This window comes from Serinus canaria, chromosome 3 (genome assembly GCF_022539315.1).
Source record: "Serinus canaria isolate serCan28SL12 chromosome 3, serCan2020, whole genome shotgun sequence".
NCBI lineage: Eukaryota > Metazoa > Chordata > Aves > Passeriformes > Fringillidae > Serinus > Serinus canaria.
The window spans coordinates 85,113,623-85,126,390 of NC_066316.1; the positions used below are offsets into that span (position 1 = coordinate 85,113,623).

Sequence of the window (12,768 nt, forward strand, 5' to 3'; positions counted from 1 at the left end):
AAGAGATTTTTTTTTTAATTTTTGAGAGATAGAGTATTAATTTTTTATTTTTAGAAAGCAAGTTATGCATAAAGCTTTCTTCCATGGATGCTCTGGAAAGAATGCTTGAATTTAATTCTCATGAACAGCTATACACACAATTCTGGAATTCCTTTCCCAAAGGAATTCCTGTTCAGAAAAACAGGTCCTTTGAGTATTCTCAGAAAGCAAATGCAAAAATAATGTGAATATACCTCACTGAACAATTTGAGTAAATAATTGTGCACGGATGTTTAGCTTCTTCTGTTAAAATTCAGCATGTAATGTAAAATGGCAGCTGAAATCCTTACTGCATGATTAATTTTTAAGTGTAAATCCTTTTTTGAAACAAATGGGACTTTCTGTTTTAAAATCAATGGCATGATAAAATTTGCAGACTTGAAGAGCTTGCTTGAAATTTCAGTTATCTCAGTATACTTCTAGTCTTCCAAAAGTTCTGATACTGATCACAGTCAAGGGACTGTCTGCAAAGCAGGAATATTCTAGTGCTATCTTACAAGAATGCAGTAAGTGACATGATATTTCTTCAAACTGTGGTTTGTAGCAAGAATCTGTGAATCTCTCCAAGCTGTCTTTCTTTTTGTTGGCTTTTTTTTCCTCCAGAGGTCAAGCAGGAAGCCTTTGCAAAATGATTGTTTCTGCTAGACTTCTAAAATTCAATTCTGAGACTAGTCAATGCTTTAAAAAAAAAAAAAAAAGTGCTTCTTATTCAGTAAAAAGACAGAATGTGTTCTAATTAGCACACAAATCTCTCTGTTTTTAATAAAATGATATGCAATTCTAAAAATTTCTATGGAAAACCACAAAATTATGAGCTTTCTACACACAAAAATTCACCACTGATTTTTGTAGTCTTTTCTTTATTTGTTAGGTGAAAAAAATGAAAAAAAACCCACCAAAACACTGATTATTGTTTTAATAGTTCTTGTGACATGAGTTTAGCATTTTGATTAGGCAGTTAGATGGCTTAGGTTCAGGTTAGATGACACAACATGCTAAATATATTTAATATGTATGTAGACATTCCCAATTATAAAATATATACTGTAAGCTCTATATGCATGGTAAAAAGACTTGTATTACTGTGGGTTTCTAGGCTAATACTTTTGTCTTTTCCTACATGTTTGAAGTCTGACTTTGCCTTTGTTAAAATGGTTTAGATAAAAGGTCAAGCAGCAGAAAAAGTCTCAACTATGTTTCTTGAGATGTTCCTCATTATGTAAAAGAGTTATATATACTCAATGTAAACAGTCTGTGTTTTTCAACATGGACATATTGACAGTACACAACTAACAAAAGACAGAAATTTAATTTTTTTTTTATTATATATTAAAACAATAAAAATGTTACTCTAAACCCTTGGAATATGATGGAAAATAGCAGCAACATGATTATTATGCTGTTGTCAGACTGTTGTGTGAATGTATTGAGTGAATTTTGAAATTGGTATAAAGCATTAGAAGTTCTGAGAATTTATGTACTATTTATTCACAAAAAGCATAATCTCTTAATATATGTCATCAGATGTAAAGAAGGCTTAAACATTAGCTGGAGGAAGATCCTCCATTTTAACATGCAATGCAAAAAAGAGGAAAATGAAGACAAAATAAAGAACACACTTATCTCACCAGCTGCTTTGCTACCTTTTATACAATGCATTATAATTTTTTGGCAATTTTTAATTTTTCAGAGAATTTTATACTGCTTTCAGGATAAGCATTACTTATTTTAAAAGTTTTAAAAGAAGGAAAATATCTTTAAATATATATCATTGTTATTTTACCATTTTAACTTCAGCACATAAAGACTGCTATATTTTCTAGAACAAATCTATGTTAAGTACATAATCTGCAAATATATCTTCCATTGTTTGCTTTTTTCTTATCCATTCTTTTTCTTTTATGAAATGAAAATTTTGAACGGGCTACTTTTTATTTACGTTCTTGTTTTCTGTTATTTGCGAACTCTTAAATTTTTATATCAATCATATTAAATCTATAATCTCAAATTATTTCTTAGCAAGCTACCAAACTCTTATTGTCCCCTGATGCTTGACATGTAAGAGGAAACATAACTTACTGTATGGAAGGCCTCATTGATCTGTGTAAAACTTACCTGCATTATACTCTCTAAATCCCATAACACCTAAGGGAAGGATCAGTCCAAACACATAAAATGACAAATATAGAACAAGAAATTATTCATACAGTATTTTTAATAAATGTTTTTACTGCTTCATAATACTCTCCAAAACCAGAAAAATGCATGTTTTAATACCACATTTTAAAACTCTACAATTTTCAGCAAAATTTGGTGGATTTAGTCCATGTTTCAAACAGTTACAAATGCTTTTCATAGATCTTTTCCAGGACATTTCTTTATTCCTATCTATCTGCCTTTTAAAAACATACAAACATTTTGTTGCACTTTTGTATCTGTTTTATTATTACACAAAATAAAATATCAAGGCTAAAAATATAAAATCCCATAAACTCAGTAACCAATTACTAATAATATTTCTTAGTGAATAAATTAATGAGATAGATATGTTAGGGAAAAAACATTATGAATCAGTTTAGGAAGATATCACAATCATTTTATTGCAAGAAATATGAATGCTTTACAGGTGAAGAAAATATGCAATGATCACTACAAAGGAAAAACAAAATGAAGAGATGAAAATTAGTATGTCCAGAAAGAGTACAAGTATTACTTAAAATGTATTAACCTGCATTATGGAAAATATATATTTCCCCAGACTCTGTCATCTAAATTTATATGCTCATACATCTCACATGCTTTCAGAACAGGACCTTGAAATCAAATCCTGTATAATTTTGAGCGCTCATCTCCCACTCCACACACACAATGTATTGGAAAGTGATGGTATAAGGGCTGCACTTGTAATGCAGCTCTCTAACACCCAGAATAGATGCACTGCAATGCATGACTAAAAGTTATCAAATACAAGATTTGCATGATTATTAAAGATTTAGGGATTTATATGGGAAAAAAAATCCAGATAATTTTACTGATTTTTTGAGTGATTGTATGAATTCAAGAAGCAGCATAAAAGCAAAGGTGTTATTCTATGTAGTTAGCAACTAACATTATATGTCTGAGCTAGGTATGTAAGTGATAAGTTCTACTTTCCTAAACAAAAACTGCATGGAGACCTAGAGAATTCTAGGCTCCCTTTCTTCCACAGTATTTGCTTACAGTGGTATCTGGGAGTTAGCCATAAAAGCAATCCTATAGATTAATACAAGGGAAACAGACTTTTTCCCATTCTGAATTTGTTATCAAACAGATCTACACTGATTGGCTATACTTAGATTGTTTAATATATTGATTTCTGCAAATCTGTTAAGTAAAGCACCCTACCACTAAGAAAGTCAACATGCAACATAACTAGAAGCAATTATAGCTCTTTTACTGAAGTGCATAAAAACTGGAAGCATTATGTACGACTGATGCAGGGGTATATTCTAGGTTAGTTACTATGGGATACAGAGGAAGTTGTTTCAAATCCATACAACAATTATGGGGCACAAGACTGAAAACTCAGTAACTTATTGGAGTGAGGTGTGTAGGGTACCAACAAAGAGTTAGCTTTTACCAACAGTTACGTGGATCATTACTGAAGTCAAACTGGGCAATAGTTCTGGTGTATGACAGCTTAATTCAACTCACCACAAAAATTTTATCATTGACCTCAAAGACAGCTGTGGTAACTGTTGGTAAACAGGCTAATCAGGCTATATATATATATTTTTTTTAATTACTTCAGTTCCAGGTTTCCAATATAATCTTGGTATCTTTAGATAAAGAAGATGAAGTTGCTCAAACAAAATTAGAAAATATCTTTTAGATGAAAAACTGTTAGATAATTTGCACATTCAATTAAAAACTACTTACGGCCAATTTCATTTAGCAATTATGAATCTGGAAACTAGAGAACAGAGCATCGTGCTGGGCCAAAGACAGCAAATGCTGAACCCATGCACATTAAAGTCACCCCAGTAATTAATTAATTTGATAAAAGCCTAAAGCTGGGATTAGGCAGTCTATTTATAAAGAAATTCTGAAGCATTCTTTTTTACTTTTGTAAAAAAGTTACCATGTCACAGTGAGCTGTCCTGTGTTTTGTACATGTGAGATTGCTTTCACTACTAAAGAAATTCAAGCTTACACTAAATGATTCAGTATTCACATTCACAGTGCATGTTTTTGCATGATCTACCTAACTCTTAGCTACTTTATTTATGGACTTTAACTGGTGAAAAAAAATAAATGATTCAAAAAAAGTATCAGCTTAGAAAACTGACAAATATGCAGCAAAAGATTATGGAAACATGCAGTGGTCTTGCTAAAATTAACAACAGTAAATAGAAAAAATGTAACTGATGTATTACCAGTTTGTGCCATAAATTTAGCAGCATCAGCTTGTTCCTGAGGGACCCTTTTCTCATGAACAGATCGAGGTCGCTGACTTTTAATTGTATGATCTCCCATCATTCCAAATTCTAAAGACAGAATAAAGGTTTATGAAAGCTTGTGTGTAGACATTTCTCAAAAGTCACATACTGTCTCATGCAATATGTTCCTAAACATACCTGGAAGTTGCTGGCAAAAGTCAGGCAAGTGATCATGGCAGTTAACATCAACTTAACTTTGCTACACTCAGCTTTCAATAAATACTTAAATTCATGTCTGCAGATTTTCCAATATGATTTTATTTTATGAACCAACATTCAATGTAGTGACACGTTCTATAAATCAGCTGTATGACGCGGGACAAAAACAGTTATTCAAATGCAGACATTCTATTCCTTTATTTTAAATCCGTGCAAACCACACCAGAAAATGACTGTGACAGTGTTAGACATTGCTGTCCTGTGGCAGAGCCTGCTGCTCCTCCAGAGGACTTCTATTCCTGCACTCATCTTTCAGGCTGATGAAACCTTCAACAGAGATAAAAAGTCATCTTTGGGAATGGTGGCAATGGGAAATTATAATAATTTAGCCAATGAGCTGTTTAATTTTTAGGCTGAATATAGCAGAACAAGTGCTTGTGATCTGCTTCCTTCCTGAAACCTCTAAGTTAAAAAGACTATAGATTGGATCTTAGTCTCCTCGTTGATTTTAACAGGGAAATCCTACGAAAAATCAGTGACATCAAGCCCCAGAGTGTGGGAGATGAGTGCTTTAGTTGTTTATCCTGTTATCACTGCTGTCATTTACTCTCTCTTGTCCTGTGCAAACCTCCCAGACTTCTACCTTAGCTCTACTTTTCATTTCTCTAATGAAATGCAGAAAGTCTTTTGCACTTAGAGGGGGACTGCTGTGTCTTCAGCACAGTTCCCTATGATCCTCCCAGGCACACACTGCTGTCTGCAGCTCAGTGCTAAATATTCTGTAAAAAAACCACCCCAAAAACTGGGACTCTAATTCGGGAAGCGTGTGCTGGGAAATGTGGGTTAACATTGAAACTACTTCAACTACAATCACATAAAGTTTCTGATGAGGCAGAAGGTGTCTGAAACAGAAGGAACAAAAACACTAAAAAAATACCTCTGTGCTGGAAGGTTACCTTGCAAATGCAAAATTCAAAATTCTCCCCAATTTGTAAAGGAATGAAGATAATAAAACTTACCTTTCTGCCTCAAAAACCACAAAACATTATATGATATGTAAATTTCCCTAATGAATATTATTTGCAAACACATTGTCTTGATAAATCATTTAAAACATTAAAATTTCTATTTAAAGAAACAATAAAAGGTAAACTTATTTTTAAGGGATCAATCAGAAGAAAGAGGTTTTTTCCTTTTCTAGTAAACTATTCATGTATTTCTCCAAATTAGCGTTTCTTTTTGTAAATATTCATTACTGGCACCAATTAAAATATAAATTTAATTATTCATTTGAGAACAGCAATGCAGTTCACATTCTAAAGAGAATATCTGAAAATATAATTAATAAAATATATTTTGAGGATTAAACATTCAACATTTTAATACATCCCAGAAATAAATATAAGATAATAAATTATATGTGTATATATACACATGCAAATATATAATATATATATGTATGCGTATATATGCATATGTGTGTTAAAAATTTTAGTAATAAATTTTTGCAAAATACACCTCTTCTACCGCTCCTCTGCTTTAAGATAGCTTTTTACTCTGTGGAAAATCTCTTATTACAAATAATATTCTAATGCAAATTGTGATTAGAATATTTTTACAATTTTTACAAGGTGCAGTACAGATGACACATTTAAACTGTAATTAGTAGCATGGTAGTGGCAGGAGACTTTACACAGCTTTTCCCCTGAAGAGGCTGTCACAGCAAGGCATGCTTACTCTGGGTTTGCTGCCTGCATGATCTCCGCTTGTCAGGCAATTTAGAGGGTATGGCACCATTCTTGCAGAAGACTTAGTTCTACTTTTTGAGTTACAGAGTGCAATAATTGGAGACCTTTGCTAGAGGAAGGCTTTCCAGAGGCATACAGGGAGGTGGTGAATGTTCTGGTCCCAGTCCTGCAGCATCTTGTGCTGGCTGTGGGCACATGCAGTGTCCTGCAAGACAGGGACTGCTGGTGGAGAGGCAAAGGGATGTCTGGGAGATCACTTCTCTGCATTGTGGAAAATATCTGATCTAGCTCCAGTCATAATGATGGAGTTACAAATACCACTCAGCATAATTATAATGCCTCAGTTTTTTTCATTTTTCTACTTAAGCAACAAAATATTTTCAATTCACTTCAACTATTGCTGATGGTCTTTGAGATGCACTTTTCAGCTAATCTCCCTTTGATATACTAAGCATTTATATAGCAAGTATATATTCAAGATAAAGTTTTCATTACCCAGATAAAATATTTTTATAAGTTTTCTCAGAAAATGGAACTAGACTTATCTAATGCTCTTATTTTCATATTCAGCTGAAGTATTTAACCAAATGCCACATGAGAACAAAAGCGGTACCAGGAAATGCAACGTACTGGCATGGCTAAGACCTCATTAAAATTCAGGCCTCAGGAGAGAAGAAAAAAAAAAGGGTCAAGTGCATTTTTGTAATGGGATCAGAAATGTCCACTTTCTGTGTAAAAGTACAAACAACAGTCTCAAAATTGCTTAATCTAAGAAACTTAAGAGCAATGTATTTTTATGAAGCATTTTTAATATAATATCTTAAGTTTACAAAAAGTTTACAATAAATACTAAATAGAATGAAACTTTCCTTCATTTTCAGATCCTAGGTAATAAACACAGAAGCTAAACCCATTATGCTGGGGTTTTTTCCCTTAGTACTTCACAGAGAAGCAGTATCTAAATGCTTTCTGGGCTGGGAAAGCATTTTAACCCAAGTCAGCCTAGAGTATGACTAGATGGCACAGAAATTTCAAGGATCTCTTTGTGTGGAAAAGGTGGTAAGAACCATCCTAATGTAGGCAGTATCTGGCATAGAGGTGTCCTGCAAGGTCAAGTCAGCATGATTCAAGACCTGATATCTGGATATAATATTGGATATTTGAATTGACATTCTGAGTAAATTAATTTTTATCATTCTCACTCTTTTTACCTAGTTCTTGCTGCTGAAAATAAGTTTTCTAGCCCAGAAGAAGGTATTTTTGTAGACATTAGTTTCTGAAGAGAATTTTTTTGGTGATGTCTGGCCTAAATTTTATTCAGGTGAAACAGGACAGTTCTTCTCTGCTTTTATCTCTAACATTGATATTAATCATGTTGTTCCATTAAATACAGGGGGAAAGCAAATCCTTTCAGCAACAAATAGGTGCATGGTCTAATTCAGAAATTGACAGTGTGACTCTAAGTTAGACCTGGAAACATGCAAGGGTTTTAAGACTTTTTAATGCATTGTTAATGCTATAATCTACACAACATGAAGATAAAACCCATAAATATCTCAAAATGTAAAGAAAAATAGCATTATGGGGAGCCTTGAATCATTTTAATCAGACCAAGACTTATAAGAAATCATAACACATTCCAAACATTTGTGGTAGAAAACCTCACATTTAGTTATCTGATAAAAGAATTTATTCTGCTGTCAGTAGTCCTTTGGTGGCTATGGAAGTACAAGGGATCACTGCAATAGGATGCCTTTTTTTGCTCCTCAGCTGGTCATTATGGATCAATACTTCAAAGCATTTTAGTGATGCATACATTTTAATAAGGATGTGATGTATCATTTGGTTAAGCATTGGAACAGACTGCCCAGGGAAGTGGTGGAGTCACCATCTCTGGAAGTGCTCAAAAATGATTGCATGTAGCACTTAGTGCTATGGTTTAGTTGGCATGGTGGTGTTTGGTCAAAGGGTAATAATCTTGGATGGCTTTCCACCCTAAGTGATTATCTGATTCCATGATTTCATTTTACATATAAGCTGAGGCTTGTAATATATTTCCATGCTTCTTGGACAGAATAAAAAATTGCAATTCCAAAGTTTACGGTTTAGTATTATTTACAGCTCTTATCACTAGTCCCATTGGCTTTACCTTTATTGTTATGTTATTATGTTATGTTATGTTATGTTATGTTATGTTATGTTATGTTATGTTATGTTATGTTATGTTATGGGATTTTTATTCCTATTGAGTAACCTTTTTAGTTTTTAAAGGAGAAGCTAAAATCTCGCGGCCAGTGTAGGTGTGCGTTTTTAGAAGAGGAGAGAGGTGCCATGTGCTCTCTGTAGGAATAAAGAAGAAAAAAATCTGTTAACAGTGTACAAATGCAAACTGGGACAACTGAGAAATACAAAAGAAAAATACCAGCTTTGCAAGGTTCTACTCACCAAGTCTTTGCTTTTTGACAAGTGGATATTCTTTGAAATTGAGGTAAATATCAAACAGATTTTAAGACTGTTTTATGATATTTGGAACGTATATATTTGTTACATATATATCCTAGTCACCAGATGACATTATAAACCATGTTGGTCTGGCTTTTATGGCTACTTTTTATCACATTTCATGGGAACTTCTGAGGACAAATATATTATGGTGTACCATCTAATATGAATTGTGCTACTTATAGAGCAGGGCACACTGGCATTAATATAAAAAGCCTTTTGCATCACAGAAGTTGGTGATGACATCATAAATGAACTGGAAAAAAAAAAGTGGTTCTGAGACCTCTAGGGTTACCCCCTTAGGACACATACAATGTCAAGGAACTTCTGAGAGTTGCTGAGTGTCCTCAGCTTGTACAGAGCCAAGTAGAGCAGTTTCCTGAAAGCTTTTCAAAACCTTAAAAGCAAGAAAAGGCAGTCAACTCCCCAAAGTGACTGTCATTTTTTTTCACCCACAGTGTTCCAGCAGTGTGATTCATACTACCCTACCCACTCCTGAACTGTACCTAGCCAAACAAGTGTTTTCATTTACTCTTGACTACTGAATGAACAGAATAGGTCTTGCAGCCAGAATGTGCAATAATGCAAACTCTCTCACATGCAGTAACATGGCATCCTCTCTGTGCTAACACACAAACATTTTTCCAAGAAATTATGCAAAATGCTGATGTAAGTCCCAGGTGAAGGGGGAGGAGGAGAGGGGGAAAGGAAGAAAGAAGACTACAGAAATATATAAAGAATCAGTCTGTTTAAATCAAATTTTGGGCTGCAATATTAACTAATTTCAGTAGATCTGATCAATTTCTGACTTCCCAGAGGATGAAAAAGTCTTCTGCACATTTTTTTAGCCCATTTTAGAGTTCTCCCACAAAGATACACAGCAGCAGCAGTACTTGGGGTTTCTCATCACATTGGCAACTGGTCAGTACAATTTCTTCTGGTCACTAGATGGCAGAATGTGTGTTGACTTAGAAGCACAATTTTGCATTGACTTAAGAAGCTGACTTTCTGTTTCATTTTCACTATAAAATAACTCATATTTATACATAATAAATATCACTACATTCAAAGGAATGAGGGTTTTTTGTTTTATTCTTTATTTTTAGTTAATCTTTTGTAGGTCTGAAGATTACTAAAACCCCAACAAGACCCAAAAATGAAATAAAACACGAACTGCTGGGCTTTTTTTTTTCCTTCTGTTTGTTTTTTTCCCCTTACAGTAAGCCCTATGACAGAAGGAAATCTGAGGAGCATTCTCACTCCAGCAAAGTACCCAGACCCCACAAGGAAGCACTTGTTCTCTAATGCTGCATTGGCAGGACACAGAGCTTCAGGGCATTAGTGAATGCCATCACTCTGAAGTACAGATTTAAGCTATGGCTTTCTATGGGAACCCCTTAAAATGATATTTCCTCATGAGGCAGGCAAGTTGCCAAAAGGGTAACGTAACTATTAGCTGAATTAGATTTCCATGGGAACCTCTTCTAAGTGAATGTGGAAAAGGTTCTTAAAACAGCCTTTGCTTACTTCCTACGTAGATCCTGGTCCCATAAAAGAAGTCCCCTTTTGGCTCTCCAAAACAGTATAGAAGAGCTTTGATCAGTTTCAAACTGAATGGAATAATTTCTTTCAATAGAGTGAATTAAGATTTGAACTGAGCTGTATTCATGGAGACAGTAAGAAAAATATGCTAGTACTCATGAAAACACAGAAAGGATTTTATGATAATGGAAACATGAAAGGTAAAAGCATTTGTACTAACAGAGTATATTTTTTAAATTATACTAAATTGTTACGTTTTATCAAATAAAACTCAAGTAAACATTTGTAAGAAATTAGATACAAGACTTATTTTTCTTGTAGACAGAGATATCCTAATACATATACATGTGCATTCTTTCATCTCTCAAAAAATTAGGGAAAACAATTATGTATTCTAAACAGTCAACATATTGTACAAAGGTAATTAATTTATAATAATCTCTAGGGAGACCCATTTACTCCTAGGACATAACTTTGGATTAATACCACTGCTGGTATTTTTAATGACATAAGAAATGAAATATTGCTGAATTAAAATATAGATGATAGCACAAATCCCAAGGAGCAAGACTTTCTCATGGCAATGCAATCTCCTGTCTCTCTGTGCATCTCTGCTGTGACTCACTTGGTCAGCCATTATCTTTAATGGGATCTGAACCTGTTTATTTATGGTTACAGATTTGATCAGTGAAGAATATCATAAAGATGTAATATTTCTTCACTTTCAATGTGCAGAGAATGTTGAAACTGTGCAAACTCTATTATTTGCCTTCCTGACCCCAGCTGCTCATCACCATAGACCTAGGCAGGAGAAACTGAGCATAAAAATCTGGTGAAGTGACTCATACCTGTTCAAAATAAATGTAAAATGTCACCATAGCAGGTAGTGTGTTTTCACATGAGCTTTGCAGAATTATAACTAAGAAAAGAGGAAAAGGAGGGGTGGATGGAAGCCAAAACTACAAATCTGCCCCTTTTTATATCTACCAAATCTGACATTTATAATTATCATGGCAGGGTAGGCAGAAGATGTCTGTAGTTCACTTTTTTTCCATTCAAATATTTCCCAAGTAATCCATCTTAAAATGGTTGTATTCAAATAAAATTAACAATACTGATAAAAGCACTTTACATTTTCAAGTTTAACATTTAAATCCTGTAAATACAGCAGTATGTTATTCTCTCATATTCCATACTGTTTTCTCAAAAGATTCATGAATGTAATAACACATTAAAGAATGAAAGCACAGGGGCTTACCTTTATAAATTTTTGCTTTTTAAAATGAAATGCACTCTTAATGCATTCTCTTGTAGTATTCTCATCATTTGAATGTTTCTACTATAATAATTTATTCATGTGTAGCCTTTAAAAATTTAAATCATGGTATAATAATAATTCTTCAGAATCTTCATTTCTTCTTTATATTTCATACTATTTTACTTCTGCATTAAGTATTTTGCTTTTGCCATATATTTAATTAATTGAATTACTGATATGGTTAGCCAGTGGAGGAGTTATTTCAGAATGGCACCATTTTTATAGAAACACTCTGTTTTCTGCAGCAAACTACGTGGTTATTACACACAGGCCAGCATGTCCCTCTTTATTGTTCTGTAAAATTAAAAGTCAAGAGATGATGACTGAGAACAAACTGTAATTTCCCAAGCTATTCTTGAATTCAATAATTCTTATTTTCTGTTCTAGAAAGACTGAAAAAGAAGTAAACTGTAGAAAGCAGGACTCACAAGGACATCTAGACTATTTCCTTGCCCTGCAACTGTTTAGCACAGACATTTCTGCAGATGGTTGCCTAATCTTTTCTAAATGATAGAAGCACTCATTAAAATAGGAGATGAATTATCTATGAATTTTTGACAGGGAAGTTTACCCTCTGTGAAAGATTCTAAAGCTGTATGAAGGGAAGGAATAAGAATCAATATTTTAAATAACAGGTACTGCAAACTGTAATCACTAACAACAGTTAAACTGAGTGTGGATGCTTTTTTAGAATGGTAAAGCTTCTAGGTGAAGCTAAATGATATTGCAGGTCTTTTTAAAAGCATTTTCTTGTCCTTGTTTAAGTCTCCTAAATTGTTTTTATGAGAAAATAATAAAAAATGGAAGAAGTGTTGCTGGATGTGAATTTTGCACATTACATTTTTATTGTCCGTGATACCACAAAGCTGCCTGTTTTGTATACAGACATCATGAATGGCTGCTAAATTTTATTCAGAGAAGAGAAGAATAAAAGTAAAGGACAAGAGCCTTGGCTGTTGTAAAATGGCCTCATTCCAGCCAG

At 33.6% G+C, this 12,768-nt stretch overlaps 1 protein-coding gene and 1 long non-coding RNA gene across 2 annotated transcripts in view; both read right to left on the reverse strand.

The window, feature by feature from the left end:
• Positions 1 to 12,768, reverse strand: part of LOC127059378 (uncharacterized) — a 768,519-nt gene that overhangs the window by 401,228 nt on the left and 354,523 nt on the right. The window lies entirely within an intron of this gene.
• The window catches only part of ADGRB3 (adhesion G protein-coupled receptor B3), a 446,607-nt gene that overhangs the window by 263,095 nt on the left and 170,744 nt on the right, over positions 1 to 12,768 (reverse strand). The window contains exon 3 of the mRNA XM_050972295.1: positions 4,455 to 4,565. Coding sequence (XP_050828252.1) covers positions 4,455 to 4,565 — 111 coding nt within the window. The remainder of the gene's footprint in view (positions 1 to 4,454; positions 4,566 to 12,768) is intronic.